General features: G+C 38.3%; 1 protein-coding gene across 1 annotated transcript in view; it reads right to left on the minus strand.

Annotated features, from left to right (window-relative positions):
* Positions 1-16,456, minus strand: part of LOC108711531 (tetraspanin-15) — a 99,565-nt gene that overhangs the window by 25,334 nt on the left and 57,775 nt on the right. The window contains exons 4-5 of the mRNA XM_018253385.2: positions 12,996-13,091; positions 12,084-12,200 (exon numbers count right to left, since the gene is read on the minus strand). Coding sequence (XP_018108874.1) covers positions 12,084-12,200; positions 12,996-13,091 — 213 coding nt within the window. The remainder of the gene's footprint in view (positions 1-12,083; positions 12,201-12,995; positions 13,092-16,456) is intronic.

The raw sequence follows: 16,456 nt of genomic DNA on the forward strand, positions 1-16,456 counted from the left end.
GAGTATGTGTTAATTGCTGTCAGGGATAGATATAAGAGCAGCTATTTGGATACACAGCTTCATGTTTTACTACAGGTACTTGCACATTCATATAGTTACACTACTACACCTGTCCTACCTCTCCTGCACCTGCTCACACTGGGGAACTCTGGAGCTACCACCACCCGGAACATGGCAGTAATTCCACTTTAGGGGAGCCCTCCCTGTTGCTCATTTTAGGTTTTGCCTTCCCTCTCCCTGAACTTGTAATTCTGGCCTGGAACTGCAATGTTTGCCATCTTCCCTGGCCTGGTACAGGGATTACATGAGGGGCTATAATACACGTGTATTACAATGTGCTGCCAATTACATTCCATGGTACAGGACAGCAGCTTCCATTATACAACGACAGTGGCATTTTGCACTTCTCTACCAGCAGAAGACTTTTGGCATCCAGGGATCAGGGTGGCCAAGACAAAGTAAGAGACTAGGGTCATGGCAAGCTGCTACCTAATGGGTAGGACAAACTGAAAGACATTTTGTACAAAGAAGTACAACAGAAAAAATGTTCACTCTTTTGAAGGGGCAGATTTATTAAGGGTCGAATTTACATTTTTTTATGGTCAAAACTCTCAAATTTAAATTGTGAATGATCCAAACTCGATTTGAATTTGAATTCAAATTTTGAGATTTATCAAACTCTGGCCCTTTAAAAATTCTAATTCGACTATTCGCACCTAAAACCTGCCTAGTTCATGTATAAGTCAATGGGAGAGAACCAATCTGGACATGTTACTAGCCTTCCTGACAATCGAGTTGTTTTCAGAGAAAAAACTCGAATCGAGTTTTCGAGTCAGTAAAATTAGTGCGAGTTTTAGGTATTCGGTTTTTTTTATTAAATAACCCCCCCAATCGAATTTTCGAGTATATGCGAATTTAAAGGAGTTAAAAAAAAAAAACACACAAATTCGAAATTTGACCTTTGATAAATGTGCCTCTTTATGTAGCACCCATCAGGGGCATCCAAAACAAAGGGAAACCATTTGGAAGCTTTAATCTTGTAAAATAGGTGCAGGTAAACTTAGGAACTACTAAAAGATATTTGTAGAAAATGCTTAAAGGGGCGGTTCACCTTTAAGTTAACTTTTAGTATGTTTTAGAATGGACAAATTCTAAGCTGTCATTTTTCTTTTCTATATTTCTTGAATTATTTGGCTTCTTCTTCTGACTCTTTTTTTCAGCTTCAAATGGGGGTCACTGACCCCATCTAAAAGCAAATGCTCTGCAAGGCTACACATTTATGTTACTGCTAATTTTATTATTCATCTTTCTGTTCTGGCCTTTTCCGATTCATACTCCAGTCTCTTATTTAAATCAATGAATGGTTGTTAGGGTAATCTGGACTCTAGCAACCAAACCGTTGAAATGGCGAACTGGAGAGCTGCTGAATAAAAAGCTAATTAACGCGAAAACCACAAGTAATAAAACATCATTATTATTATTATTAACATGTATTTATATAGCGCCAACATATTGCGTAGCACTGTAAAGTAAATGTGATTATACACCTACATCACATGAATTACATACATAGAACATATGGAGTAACAAACATCACAATCAATACAGGTACAAAAAGGTGAGGAAGGCCCTATGCATAGGCATACAGTCTAAAGGGAAGGGAGTAATACACAAGGTGTGGGAGTGGGTGAGAAATGTGGTATTGTATTTGGTGTTGCGTTTGGTAGTTAAGCAGAGTGAGGGTAGGCTTCTCGAAAGAAGTGCGTTTTAAGAGATTTCTTGAAAGCAGAAAGGTTGGGAGAAAGTCGGACACCCCTCCAGAGGAGGGGTGCAGCCCTTGCAAAGTCTTGAATGCGAGCATGTGAGGAGAAAACTAATTGCAAATTGTCTCAGAATATCACTCTATACATCATACTAAAAGTTCAATAAAAGGTGAACAACCCTTTTAATGTCCATTAATATACGGATACTGGTGAGCGCAAATGTTCTGTCTATATAAACTATTGCAGCATCCCTTCAAAAAGTGAAAATGTTTAGTGGGAATGGGGAGGAACGTTATGTCTCTAGCAGCTATTAATGCATAAAAAGGACAAGGGCTAGAGATGTGGGGGCCAAGAACTGCAGAAATCAGGGCCCAAACTCAGGGGGGAAATAAATGTATGTAAGTCAGGGAACATGGAGATCCAGTTGGATGACTAAGGGTTGGCCATCCCTGCTGTATCTACTAAACATACCTTATTAAGGATATCCAGTGTAATATACTCGCCCTTTCAGCCTTTCCCTAAAAAGACTGACTCAATAGGAAATAAGCTAAGCTTGAGTCATTCTTTATACATTATTGTCATAAATGGGTCCCAGTATGTCTAAGGTGTAACAACAGGTGATATCACAATAGAATCACAATGAATGGATCATGTTCCTAGCTCAGTTAAACTACTCTAACTTCAGTATGTTCCTTTACCAATAATAATCTATATTATTGTGCATGGGATTCTCTATCATCTGGCCACAATCACCCAATCCTCAAACAACACAAACCTTGGTCATAAAATATGATATGTTTAATATAATCCTATAATATTAATGAGTTACCCCAAAGACCAGTATTGAGGTTAATTATTTAGCAATAGAAGGGTGAGTTTGTGTTGGGGGGGGACTGGCTCACCAAGTAATACTCTACCCTCGGCATATATCACACACCTTATCAATAACTTTCCATATTTCCTCTGTATACAACTGAATAAGCCTTCAGCCGTCACACAGAATTATCATTCCACATGTTCATCAACATCTTGTTCATGATCTTATTGCATTAATGTATGTGCAATCAAACTGATTCTGCATGTATAAGTTATAAGGAACCACTGAGTAGAAACAACATTTTTATAAATTCCTATTGACTTGTAAATAGAAGATAAAAATAATCATCTTGTTCATTGGGAGCACTGGCTAAGTACACCTGCTGTTTAATGCTGGCACAGATTGGAAGATAGGGATTTGCAGCACATAAAAATATCAGTCTTTGCTTTGAAACAAAAGCCTCTGTTAGTTACTTGCTACTGACAGTTATACAGGGGCCTCCTGAACCCTTTGTTACTGTGATAATGGCAATTAACTAAAGGGATATTAAACTGCAGAACATGAGCTACTGCAAACTACAACTCTCAGCATTTCCAGTTGGATGCAACCAGCAGCTTTCTAGTACAGGTATGGGACCTGGTATCCAGAATGCACGGGACCTGTGGTTTTCCATATAACAGATCTTTCCATAATGGATCTCCATACCTTAGGTCTACTAGAAAATCATGTAAACATTAAATAAACCCAATAGGCTGGTTTTGCTTCCAATAAGGATTAATTATATCTTAGTTGGGATCAAGTACAAGCTACTCTTTTATAATTAGAGAGAAAAAGGAAATCGTTTTTAAAACTTTGGATTATTTGGATAAAATTGAGTCTATGGGAGACAGCCTTTCTGTAATTCGGAGCTTTCAGAGTTTCCAGATAACGGTTCCCATACCTATAGTATGACAACTACACCCAACGCTGTGAAATGGAGATCAAGAAAGCTATTGAGCTATTGTATTAAGGTGGCCAAAGACGTAGAGATCCTCTCATTTGGCGATGTCACCACATTGAAGTGATATCAGCCTGATCTTATCAAGGGCTCTAGGGCCCAATGATCGGATCATAATGGATCAGATACGGGCGGTCGGATTGTGGGACCGCATAGATGCACAGATGCACAGATGCGCACGCGATCCGGCGGGATTTTTTAACCTGCCCGTTCGAGAACGGCCAGATATCGATCGGGGAAGACCGTCGGATGGCCCCACACACAGGCCAATAAGCTGTTGACTCTTTAGAAACAGTGCAGAATATTTAATTTATTGTATTTAGAAAGTTTCTTATTTCAGTGTGCTGAAGCTTATACTAAATTTTCATTTTCGCGATATTTCCCTTTTAAATTTTAGTATGATGTAGAGAGTGATATTCTGAAATAATGTGAAATATTCTGAAATAATGTGCATTTGGTTTTCATGTTTTATTATTTGTGGTTTTCGAGTTATTTAGCTTTTTATACAGCAGCTCTCCAGTTTGCAATTTCAGCAGTCTGCTTGCTAGAGTGCAAATGACCACAGCAACCATGATTTAAATAAGAAACTGGAATATGAATATGAGAGGCTTGAATAGAAATATAAGTAGTAAAAAAGTAGCAATAACAATAGATGTGTAGCCCTACAGAACATTTGTTTTTAGATGGGGTCAGTGACCCTCCATTTGAAAGCTGGAAAGAGTCAGAAGAAGGTTGCAAATAATTTAAAAAACATATAAAATAAAAATTGAAGGCCAATTGAGAATTTGCTTAAAATTAGACATTCTATAACATACTGAAAGTTAACTCAAAGGTGAACCATCCTTTTAATTAAGCCTAACAAAAGGTAAACAATAAATGTCATCAAACAGGACTGTAAAGGGTAAAATGACTAGGTTTTTCTTCTCCAAAAAGACACAGGGAAAAAGCTCATTATGAAGTGGAGACTCAGTAATTATTGGTAGCACTGAATCTGTCTCATAGATAACTGATGGCCATTGAGAGGCATAATAGCTTTATAGTTCCAAACCTGCCCGAGGGCTACACAGACTACTGATCTGATCTGAACTGCAAACATTATGTATGTATTATGTAATTGCCTAAGATACATAAAAAAATGACAAAAAATTAGGAGGCTGACTAGAAGTACTGGATTATATGATACATACATGGCTGAACTCAGTACAGTGTTTCAGCATTAAGAGACCTGGAGTGTCCAGCTTTTAATAAAGATGAGCCAAAGTCACCATATTCTGATAAATGAAAGAATAAAATACTTTGATGTCTTGGAGAACCCTCTCTTTTAAGCTCTATTGCCAGACGCTCTGTTATGAGACACATTTATTAAATGCTGGAATGTAAATGGAAGCTCTTTCCTAGTTCTCAGAAGGCGAGAATTATTCTCCAGTCACACTCCAGTGCTTATTGAAATGAGATGCTGTTCTCTTGTGCTTGTTCCGTTTGCACAAGGCTCTGTAATGAATTCTTTTTCTCCTGACCATGTATTCTCCTCACTTGGTGCACACATCATTTGTAGTCACCGATTGTTAAAACGAATGTAAAAGACATAAAGGATGTGTTTCAGTGGCATGCTCATATATACCCTTGCATCGCCCCTCATTATGGAATGAAAACATACAAGCAGGTAACCTGGCTCCTGATGGAAGCTTAGCTAAAGGTACGGAGCTGCTGTGAGTGATGAACATTGGTTGCCACTACCAATTAGCAGTGTTCAGAGCAGATCTCAGGGCCCATTAACCAATGCCAGGTGCAGGTAAAACTGTGTTAGCACACATACACATAGTGCTCATGCATAGCTGATGCTCTCTACCCTTTTATTCTACTTTTACCTTTGGTTGTGCAACCAGCGAAAAGCAACAGAAGAGAGCCCTGTGCATTACTGCCAAAAAAAGGTGCTAAGTCCCAGACTCCAAATCACCTAGCATCTACTGGCACTCATTAAGTGTGTACCATGCATGCCAAAGGATGCCTATGTCCTACCATATACCACCCTTCTATTATGCAGCAGGTCCTGACAGTGCTATGTATATACAGACAGGTGCAATTCTCTGCAGTTCATTGAGCGTTTACAAAGTGCTGAGCCTGTGAACAGCAAGTGGTGTCAAGGTGCATTAAAGGATAAGTAAGTGAATGTAGAATTGATGAGGGTACTATTCTAAGCACGTTTGCAATTTACATTCATTTTATTTATTTTTTTAGTTCCAAGATTTTAAAGGATACATGCACTGTTAACATGAATGACAGCGCCACTTGCTGGTCATTTTCTGACCATTCTGACCACCGAGTAGTCAAGGAAGTTGTCAGGAGAATGAGGCTGCTCTGATGTTCTTCTACTTAGGAAAGATTTGAGAAAGGTTTATATTTTTTTTCCTAAGCAGAAGAACATCAGAGCAGCCTCTTTCTTTCTCCTGACAACTTCCTTGACTACTTGGTGGTCAGAATGGTCACAAAATGACCAGCACTGTTCTAACAAAATTCATTCATGTTAACAGTACATGCTTTAAGGGCAAAATGCCTGGCATTTTAACCTGTATTTGGCACTATTGTAAGTGATCTGTCTTGTATTCTCAGACAAAATGGGTTAATTTACACAAGGTGTAGGGCAAAATGCAAATTCACAAAGGTACATCTGTTCATACACACTCATTTACACGTGTGTCCTTTTGTTTGGATTAAAGGCTGAGCTCCCCATCCAATGCTTTGACTCCTCTATGTGGCTATTGCACACAGATTTGGAAAATATACCCCAAAGGGCTTTTTATTTTTACATGAAGTAAATGTGGCTTGTGTCTGATAAAGCAGTTTACTCTGTTTCCTGCAAAATAGGCCACTTCCTACTGCCGGTTTTGGCAGGTAGCTGGCTAATATGAATGAGTTGCGTTGGTCTTGGCCATAGTGGGACCTTTATTCCTAAAACTTCTTTCCCATTAACCAACATACCTTACATGGAAATGTTTGATTTGCTATAGTTGGTTTCCTTTTTCAGGCAGTTTCAGAATGATTATATTGATGGCACAATTTGTGGTTTTGGGTGGCCCAGAACATTCTGTGAATTCAGGCTGTTTACTATTATTTCTAAAAAGCATTCTGGTTCCTTACCAGAATTCCTTTTGCTTTGCAAACAAATAAGGATGTATCTCCTCAACCATAATGCTTTATAGTGGATCCACTTCCCTGGCTCTACATATGTTGATTGGAAAACCCTGCATTGAACTGACGAGTCACAACAAGGGTGAATCCGGCACTTGGGAATCCAATTAGCATACTGCCCTGGCTGTGCTTTAAAACCCAGTGGGCGAGGCTCAGTTTCTAGGGTATTCCAGGTAAATGTACATTTTAGGAGCTTCCCTCCCAAAATTCCTTCTGCTTTTATTGCTAAGCAACAAACAGGACTTTGAGCTATACAGATTTTGAGTTTCATTAATTGTAGACGTTACTAAAATAACCCATCTCCTGGTCATTGTTTGATCTCGGCAAGTGGTTTCTCATCTATATTTATATATCAATTTGAGTTTTACTGTCATGGGGCTAGAACGGTGAGTAGTTTCTGCTTGCCAATGTTCTAATTATACCCCAGCTCATTTCTGCAGTGTTTGCCATTGTATAAAATATGTGGAAGAAAAGTCTTGAAGAATATCCTTGGCATCATCATTTTTCTGGCCCCCCACAACTCCAAAATTATAATATTGTATAAATAAATGGAGCTCATCTTACTACCACTCCATAAAGATAATTTGTTAAAGGGCAAGTCAAATCCAAAATAAAAATGTTGCCTAATAAAATAAAACATGATTCTAAGAAAAGTTCCAATATACATTTAGTAAAAATGTTTAGTACTTTTGAAGTTATTTGTAAAACCAATTGCTATTGAAAGAAGCATTTGCTCAAAGGGGTGGTTCACCTTTCATTTAATTTTTAGTATGTTATAGAATGGCCAATTCTAAGCAATATAATTCATTATTTATTTATTTTATAGTTTTGCCTTTTTCTCCTGATTCTTTACAGCTTTCAAATGGGGGTCACTGACCCCATCTAAAAACAAATGCTTTACAGAGCATTTGTTTTAGATGGGGTCAGTGACCCCCATTTGAAAGCTGTAAAGAATCAGGAGAAAAATGCAAATAACTTAAAAACTATTAAATAAATAAATAAATAATGAATTAAATTGCTTAGAATTGGCCATTCTATAACATACTAAAAATTAAATGAAAGGTGAACCACCCCTTTGAGCAAATGCTTCTTTCAATAGCAATTGGTTTTGCAAATAACTTCAACAAATGTATTGTTACTTTTTATGACTCGTCTTTCTATTCAGGCCTCTCCTATTCATATTCCAGTCTCTTATTCAAATCAATTCATGGTTGCTAGGTTAATTTAGATCCTAGCAGCCAGATTGCTGAAATTGCAAACTGGAGAGCTGCTGAATAAAAAGCTAAATAAATCAAAACCCACAAATAATAAAAAATGAAAACCAATGGCAAATCGTCACATAATATCACTCTCTGCATCATACTAAAAGTTAATTTAAAGGTGAACAATCCCTTTAACTCCTGGTTGGTAAACAATGCAGCAATAGTCTTAGTTCCCCAGCAAAGACAGGAGGTCTGTTAAGCAGCTTCCTTGCCTTATATTGTACAGTCTTAAGCTGGCCATAGACTCAACGTACGATCGGACTTTCCCATCTCCCGACCCTCCACTAACTATTCAGATCAAAGTCTTTACCATTCCGATCAAATAAGAACAGATCACCCAATGTTCTGCTCCTGAAAGCAATCGTACGATACTTATGTCTGACAACACTAGTGACAGTCTCCCACTGAAAATCGTACGATCGGCAATACACGCAGAGATATTATCCGCAGCCGACAGAAATTTTCTAACCTGTCCAAACGACCGATCTCCGATGGACGAAAAATGTCGGGACTCTCCACACATGGTCCGAAAATCGTACGAATCCACGATTCGTACGATCGGATCTTTGCGTCTATGGCCAGCTTTAGCCAAGAGGGCAGAGAATAGAAGGGGACAGACAAACACGGCTTTCGATAGCGATATATATATCCCTCTCTTTTCTGAATAGGTAACTAGTTCATTATACAGAGGATTGGAGAAGTGGAGGCAAGAGAATCTGTAAATCTCCCTACATTCTGAAGGCACCGCGAGGCAGGAGTAATTATAAAATAAAACCCTCCTATATCGTAACAACATGGTTACATAGTTAAATGGGGTTGAAAAAAGACAAAGTCCATCAAGTTCAATGCTTCCAAATGAAAACCCAGCATCCATACACACACCCCTCCCTACTTTTAATTAAATTCTATATACCCATACCTATACCAACTATAGAGCTTAGTATCACAATAGCCTTTGATATTATGTCTGTCCAAGAAATCATCCAAGCCATTCTTAAAGGCATTAACTGAATCAGCATCACAACATCACCCGGCAGTGCATTCCACAACCTCACTGTCCTGACAGTGAAGAACCCCCTAGGTTGCTTCAAATGAAAGGTTTAAATTAAAGCTATATATTTAAACTACAACAAAATAAAGAACATATTTTCAACACAGGCATCTTTATGGGGCTCCTGTTGAATACTGGTTCATAATGACTCTTTAATACGGATATGAAAAAGCTTGGCTGTGCTACATTTACAAGTCGGTAAATTATAATTTTTGGTCACAAAACAAGGAAGTAAAAAATGTGCCCCCTTCCCGTCCCTAATTAGCATATGCAAATTAGGATTTGGTTCGGTATTTGACCGAATCTTTCGTATAGGATTCTGGGGTTTGGCCGAATCAAAAATAGTGGATTCGTTGCATCACTAATTATAACTGGAAACCATATTTCAGAGAACTGCTGGCATTTTCAAATTGTATTTAATAATGTAAATTAAGGGCACAGTCATTCTTGGTATGTAAAGGGTTTTACATATGTTTAAGCCACAAGCATGCATGAATGCAAAACAAGTGCATGTGGCAGCAGCTTGCAATAATGATACAGTTGCTTGGCTGTACCTGGCTCATGACAAACAATATAATGGAGGCCCGGGCAGGGTCAATTTGGCCACTCCCGACCAAGTTGTCAGAATACTGGCATATGCAAAATAATAGTCTGCCCGATAAACTGAGAGCTAAATCCAGCCATGATCCACTTGTCTGGCAACTGAAAAAATCAAGCAGGTTTTCAGATGTACAGCCAACTTTAAATACTAGCTAAAAAGTTAGCCATAAATGGGTAAAAAGCTGGCGATTTGGCGCCTCTAGGCCTTTCTGTCCCCCTTGCCAGACAGACATCTGGTCCAGAGGTCAAATGATTGGATCAGCCCGATTTGGCCCAGGGATTGAGTGGAAAGCTCAAATGTGAGAATTTTCAAAAATTACATATGCTGAATTAGTAAAAATAAAACAACATTTTAGGACAAAAGGGACAAGGCCTAACGTGTTTCGTGCCTACTGGGGCAGTTACGCATAGGCTAATGGACACTCCCCTGTACATTCCTTATACCGAGGCTGTGGCCAATGACAAGCATACATACATTGACCAATCACAATTGTGATTAAATTCAAACATGGGCTTTTTTAGTGGTGAAGTGCAACAAAATTATCACACAAACTGAATAGGGAAACGTAGCAATTAAGAAAAAAAGGAAAAGTAGAAAAATAATAAAAAAGAATGTGGAACAATAAAGAGTAAAAAATAAAGGATAAACAAAAAATGCTAATTACTCCAAAGAAGGACTTTTCTTAGGACAGAAACTCAGGGAATATAAATAATGTATAACCATAATGATAGGAATTTGTTTGGCCTTTTTAGTATTATCCTTCACAGTATTCTCACACCATTTTCAGTCAACACTTCTTCAGTATGTTCTTTCAAAGGGAATGATATCACTATTTCCAAACCTTTAGTAAATAAGATATGTGATAATGACCCAAATCCTCATGATTCATAGTATAGAGAATAGATACATGTGAACATAATGTATACACATGTGCTTATGCATGAATAAAGTAAAAGGAAATGTTTTTGTGGTCATATTAGATAAAAAAATATATTAAATTGTCACTTGAAAAAGTATGTGACATCAAAATCACTATTGACACCAGAGGGTTTCCTAGTCTGCAGATAGAAAATCCACTTGGTCTCTAGGCAAAGTAATTTAGGGATTATGTCTCCACCCCTCTTTCCACCTACTCCTTTATCTATACCTATAGCTACCAATTTATTAATGTCCAGTGATTGAGTGGCCAAATTGGGGCAGAGATCCCCTTGTTTGGTGAATGAGCTATCCCATGAGCTATGGACAAATACAGGTAGGGGATACGTTATCCGGAAAACTGTTATCCAGAAAGCTCAGGATTACAGGAAACTTTATTTTAATCAAATAATTCAGGAAACTTTATTTTAATCAAATAATTCAAAATTGTATAAATGATTTCCTTTTTCTCTGTAATAATAAAACAGTACCTGGTACTTGATCCCAACTAAGATACAATTAATCCTTATTGGAGGCAAAACTATCCTATTGGGTTTATTTAATGTTTTATTTTTAGTAGATTTAAGGTATGGAAATCCAAATTATGGAAATATCCCTAATCTGGAAAACCTCAGGTCCCCCATATAGTACTTATTAGAATGAGTCAGGAAGTAGATATACCTAAAATAGGATATGATTGACATTTTAGATAACTGGTCCCATAGCTGTATGTCAATCATATCCCATGTTAGACAGGTGTGTCTATCTCTTCACTCATTCTAATAAGTAGTACATGTACTGCATTTTTACCTTTTATGGGATTCCATGGAGACTCAGCAAGTGGGCTGGGATCAGGTCCAGACTGAGAATTAAAATAGGCCCTGGCATTTCAGGTACACGGAGGCCCAATCAGCCCACAAGGAGGCCCAAACAGCCTGCACCAGCCCACTAAATATTGACTTTCTATGGTACCTTATAGCAGCCCCTCTGGCATTTGCCAGAACCCACAGATTGCCAGTCCGGGCCTGGCTGGGATTGAACAATGTAATGGGGGTTAAAGGGAATCTTTACAAGTGAATAACTAGGCAGTTATTTTTTGCTATTTGTTACATATAAGAGCAAATTTAAATTTTCATTATCAATTATTATACAAGCCTTTGCAGATGGGAGAAAAACACTGTATTGTAATATTTACTGGTGGATATATATTAGCATGTTAAGCTCCACGTCTTAATGATGCCAATATTTGAGTTTAAAGTGAGAAATACCCTTTTGATATCATAATACACTATAATTAGGAGACAAAAGCAAATGCTGATAATGGGACAATGCCTGATTTCATATAAAGTACAAGCTTAAGCGTCTGAGATACACTGCTCTAGCATATCCATGTTTCACAGGCCTCGAGGTCAATGTCCAGCTATATTTGAGTCAAGCAACAGTCTCAGTCACATTTTTTTATTCATTTGCATTACATGAGTTCCTTACCTTCCCCGATATGCAGCATGTGTAAGGCACTCCGCAGGCCAAGGGCCCGGTGCTATTGCATGAATGATACTGATTCACCTTCCAGTCTTTAAAATCATCACCTCCACAGCACGAGAACTGTAGGATAAAAGGGTAAAAGACACCATGAAAACGATTATTTGCCATCTATGTTATTTATAGACAGCCTATCAATAACTCAAATCAATGGTACATTCATATGCAATAAGTGCTTTGGATGTATTTAACAAAATAATCGATATATTACACGAATGGGCTATATTGAGGTTTGCGTATTATTGCTGGTTCTGGAACTCTATTATTATTATTTATTCCTTAGTTGTCATTGCTATACAATAAGGGGCCGATTCACTATGGGTCGAATATCGAGGGTTAATTAACCCTCGATATTCGACTAGGAATTAAAATCCTTCGACTATCAAAGTTGAAGGATTTAGCGCAGATAGTTCGATCGAACGATCGAAGGATAATTCCTTCGATCGAACAATAAAATCCTTCGAATCGAACGATTCGAAGGATTTTAATCCAACGATCGAAGGAATATTCTTCGATCAAAAAAAGTTAGCCAAGCCTATGGGGACCTTCCCCATAGGCTAACATTGACTTCGGTAGCTTTTTTTTAAAGAGACAGTACTTAGACTATCGAATGGTCGAATAGTCGAACGATTTTTACTTTGAATCCTTCGATGGTCGAAGTAGCCCAAAAAAACCTTCGAAATTCAAAGTTTTTTACCTTCGAATCCTTCACTCGAAGTTAGGGAATCGGCCCCTAAAACTCACTCAATTAAATTGATGTTTTACTAAATGAAATTTGTTTCACATAGAAGCAAAAAATAAGAATGGGATTTGTAGCAAGCACAAAAACCTATGTAGTGGCCCATAAACTCCACATACCTTTTCTTGAACAAAATCCATAATATTCTTAAAATCCAAGTCATCATAATACTGCTCCATTCCCACCAAGATGTTTGCATGTGCAAATTTTTTCATCTGTAAAGAAGGAAATATAGTTCTCAACACTAAATACAACCGGAACCCATAATAATGTACTTCTACTCGTTCAAAACAAAAACAATAAGGCATAATCACTTTTTAAACCTTTGTGAATATATTCACTCTACCTGTAAATTTGCAGCCACTTCAGATAAAGTCCACCCCACAAAAAGATCAGACTATTTAGCCAGGTGTCCAGTGAGTGGATAAGTGTTTGATTTGGCCAGTTAAAGGGGTGGTTTACCTTTAAGTTAACTTTTAGCATGATATAGAATGGCTAATTATAAGCAACTTTTTAATTGCTCTTCATTATTTATTTTTGTTTCTTCTTCTCTCTGTTTCCAGCTTTCAAATGACCCCATATAGAAACAAATGCCAGTTGCAAAACACATTGAGGGGCCGATTCACTAAGGGTCAAATATCGAGGGTTAATTAACCCTCGATATTCGACTAGGAATTAAAATCCTTCGACTTCGAATATCGAAGTCAAAGGATTTAGCGCAGATAGAACGATCGAAGGATTATTCCTTCGATCGAACGATTAAATCCTTCGAATCGAACAATTAGAAGGATTTAAATCAAACGATCAAAGGAATATCCTTCGATCAAAAAAAGTTAGCCAAGCCTATGGGGACCTTCCCCATAGGCTAACATTGACTTCGGTAGCTTTTAGATGGCGAACTAGGGGGTCGAAGTTTTTTTTAAAGAGACAGTACTTCGACTATCGAATGGTCGAATAGTTGAACGATTTTTACTACAAATCCTTCGATTTGAAGTCGAAGGTCGAAGTAGCCCATTCGATGTCGAAGTAGCCCAAAAAAAACTTCGAAATTCTAAGTTTTTTTACTTCGACTCCTTCACTCGAAGTTAGTGAATCGGCCCCTAACGCCAGTTTAGTGCTGGGCCTGTAGGATTTTCTGCTTGACCCAGTCCTAATCATATACTGATAGGGAAGGCAATCAGCTGTAAAAATACCTTAAAGGGCACCTGTTGGGTGAATATATTTTCCTCAACCAAAGGCAAGGGCTAATAAAGACTACACTCCAGTTGGGGGTAACAGTGCTGGGACACCCAGAGCTCCCAGTTTGAGCGGCCATGTTGGGGCACATGCCTGCGCATAATGAGCGAATGCCACAACTTGCTTATTACGCACATAACGTTAGAAACTCATTATGTGCATACGCAGTGCATAACATGACCGCTCGCACCAGCAGGGTATAATAAAAAAACAAACAAACTACTGTTACCTCCAATCACAGTGTGGGCGCTATTAGCCTGCACCTTTGATAGGGGAAAATATTTTCGCCCAACAGGTGCCCTTTAATATAGGGGCAGATTCACTAAAGGGCGAATTGTCACCAGTGACCAATTCGCACACTTCGTACCACTTCGCCAGGTGCAAATTCATTACCACTATGCTAATTCACTAAAATGCGAGGTTGCGTCCTGGGCACCGAACACTGGCGACTTTTCACTAGCGATACTTATTCAGTGCGAGCATTTCATATCGAAGATTCGCTAGCGTTTGTTTGTGCATAGCGAAAATTCGCTAGTAATCTTATGCTTAGGTCAATTTGACTTGGGGAGGCGCATAAAAGTCGTATAGACGTCTTTTTTTTTAGAGATGTTGGTGTAAATGCTTGAAGTGGCCACTTTTTATTATAAATATCCAAGGGAGCTTAATAAAGACATAAACGCTCCTCTCATGCCCTAGACATGAGCCCACCCTAAAATATATGTGGCATGCCCCTCAAATGTGTTAAAAAACAAAGCTTTAATAGTTCGGAATTTAGAAGGCAATCCCACTTTTAAAATAGAAAACTCGTCTGTGTTTTTTTACACTTTTTATGACTTTCCAGGGGACAGGATATGATGTCACTGACATCAGATTGAGGAAGATCTAGCTTTGTTTCAGCAGTTCGCCTGGTCTGAGGTGGCGAAGGAAACTCTGGCGAAAGAGGTAACGTTCAGTAAAATCCGCAATTTAGTGAATTTGCAGGGCAACGACCATTCGCCAGAGCGAAAAGATGTCTGACGATAGAGTGCGAACGAACGCTAGTGACGGTCTCTTTTGCTAGCTAATTGTTGTCTGTACTTGTTAGTGAATTGACGATGTCCCTGTGGATGTGATTTCTGGTGAAAAGTCGCTAGTGTTAGTCGATTTGCCCTTTAGTAAATCTGTCCCATAGAGAGAGACAGAACTCTGCAGGATTAATATATTAAAATAAATTTTATGGGCTGAAAGTCTTGAAAAAATGAGGCGTTAGAATGAATAAAACTAACGTATTATTTTTATATATATTCTTTAGTGTCATTATAAATAACCAGCTAGCTTCTAGCCCAGTAGCCAACATCCACCATCTTTGGGGTCACAGTAATTTAGATATGGAATCATATAGTCATAGCTGCTGCAGCAGAAACAGAGTTTTCTCAGCACCAGAATTATATTAAACTAATAGATATTTACCTGTACTGAGTATAATACAGCAAGAAAATTTGCGTAAAGTAGGACAACTAAATTAGGAGCCTGCTCCATTTTTTCTGTCCTTGCACAACCGGCACCATCTGGCTCTCGTTCTGTACAGCTTGGGGCACCCGTGTAGCCAATAAGATGCCCCATTTTCAGATAAAAACAGATTGTCACCAAGTCAGCATGTTGTTCAGGTGTATATCAGTGAAATTCCTTAGGATACAGACCGCTGATGCTGCTTGCCAAGTTATTATGTAGACACAGCAAAAATGGTAGTTGTCATGCTGCTTTGTTAATTATACATCATGCCCATTGTGTCAGCAGTGCAGTTTACTTGTTCACATAACTGAAGATGAACTTGACTGCATAGGTAATTGAGCTGAAGTTTCAAGTTGAACAGATTACATAGTTACATAGTTACATAGTTAAATTGGGTTGAAAAAAGACAAAGTCCATCAAGTTCAACCCCTCCAAATGAAAACCCAGCATCCATACACCCCTCCCTACTTTTAATTAAATTCTATTAGCACTGATTTTCTTACACAGTGCATCAGGTTCCCCATAAGATCCCTTCATGTCATTAATAATAAAGCCAGTGATTACCATTAGCCATCATAAGTAATTTAATAATGTCTAGTAAAATTGAATTAACCTTACAATGGTAGGGGACTGATAAATGGTATCCTCATTAATTGTGCATCCCCCTAAAGTTTGGTCAATAAAGGGGCCCTAAGTCTTTGGAGGGAGTAATTCTTCCCTTCCTGGGTCAGAGGCTGACCCCTAGCTTTCCCAAGTTTGGCCACTAGATGGTAGAGTGCTATAATATAAAAGGGCAAGCCATGTAGCTCTAGAGGCTTTTTTGTCAGAGGTTTCCCCCAGGGAAGAGAGTAAA

This window comes from Xenopus laevis, chromosome 3L (genome assembly GCF_017654675.1).
Source record: "Xenopus laevis strain J_2021 chromosome 3L, Xenopus_laevis_v10.1, whole genome shotgun sequence".
In the NCBI taxonomy this organism is placed as follows: Eukaryota; Metazoa; Chordata; class Amphibia; order Anura; family Pipidae; genus Xenopus; species Xenopus laevis.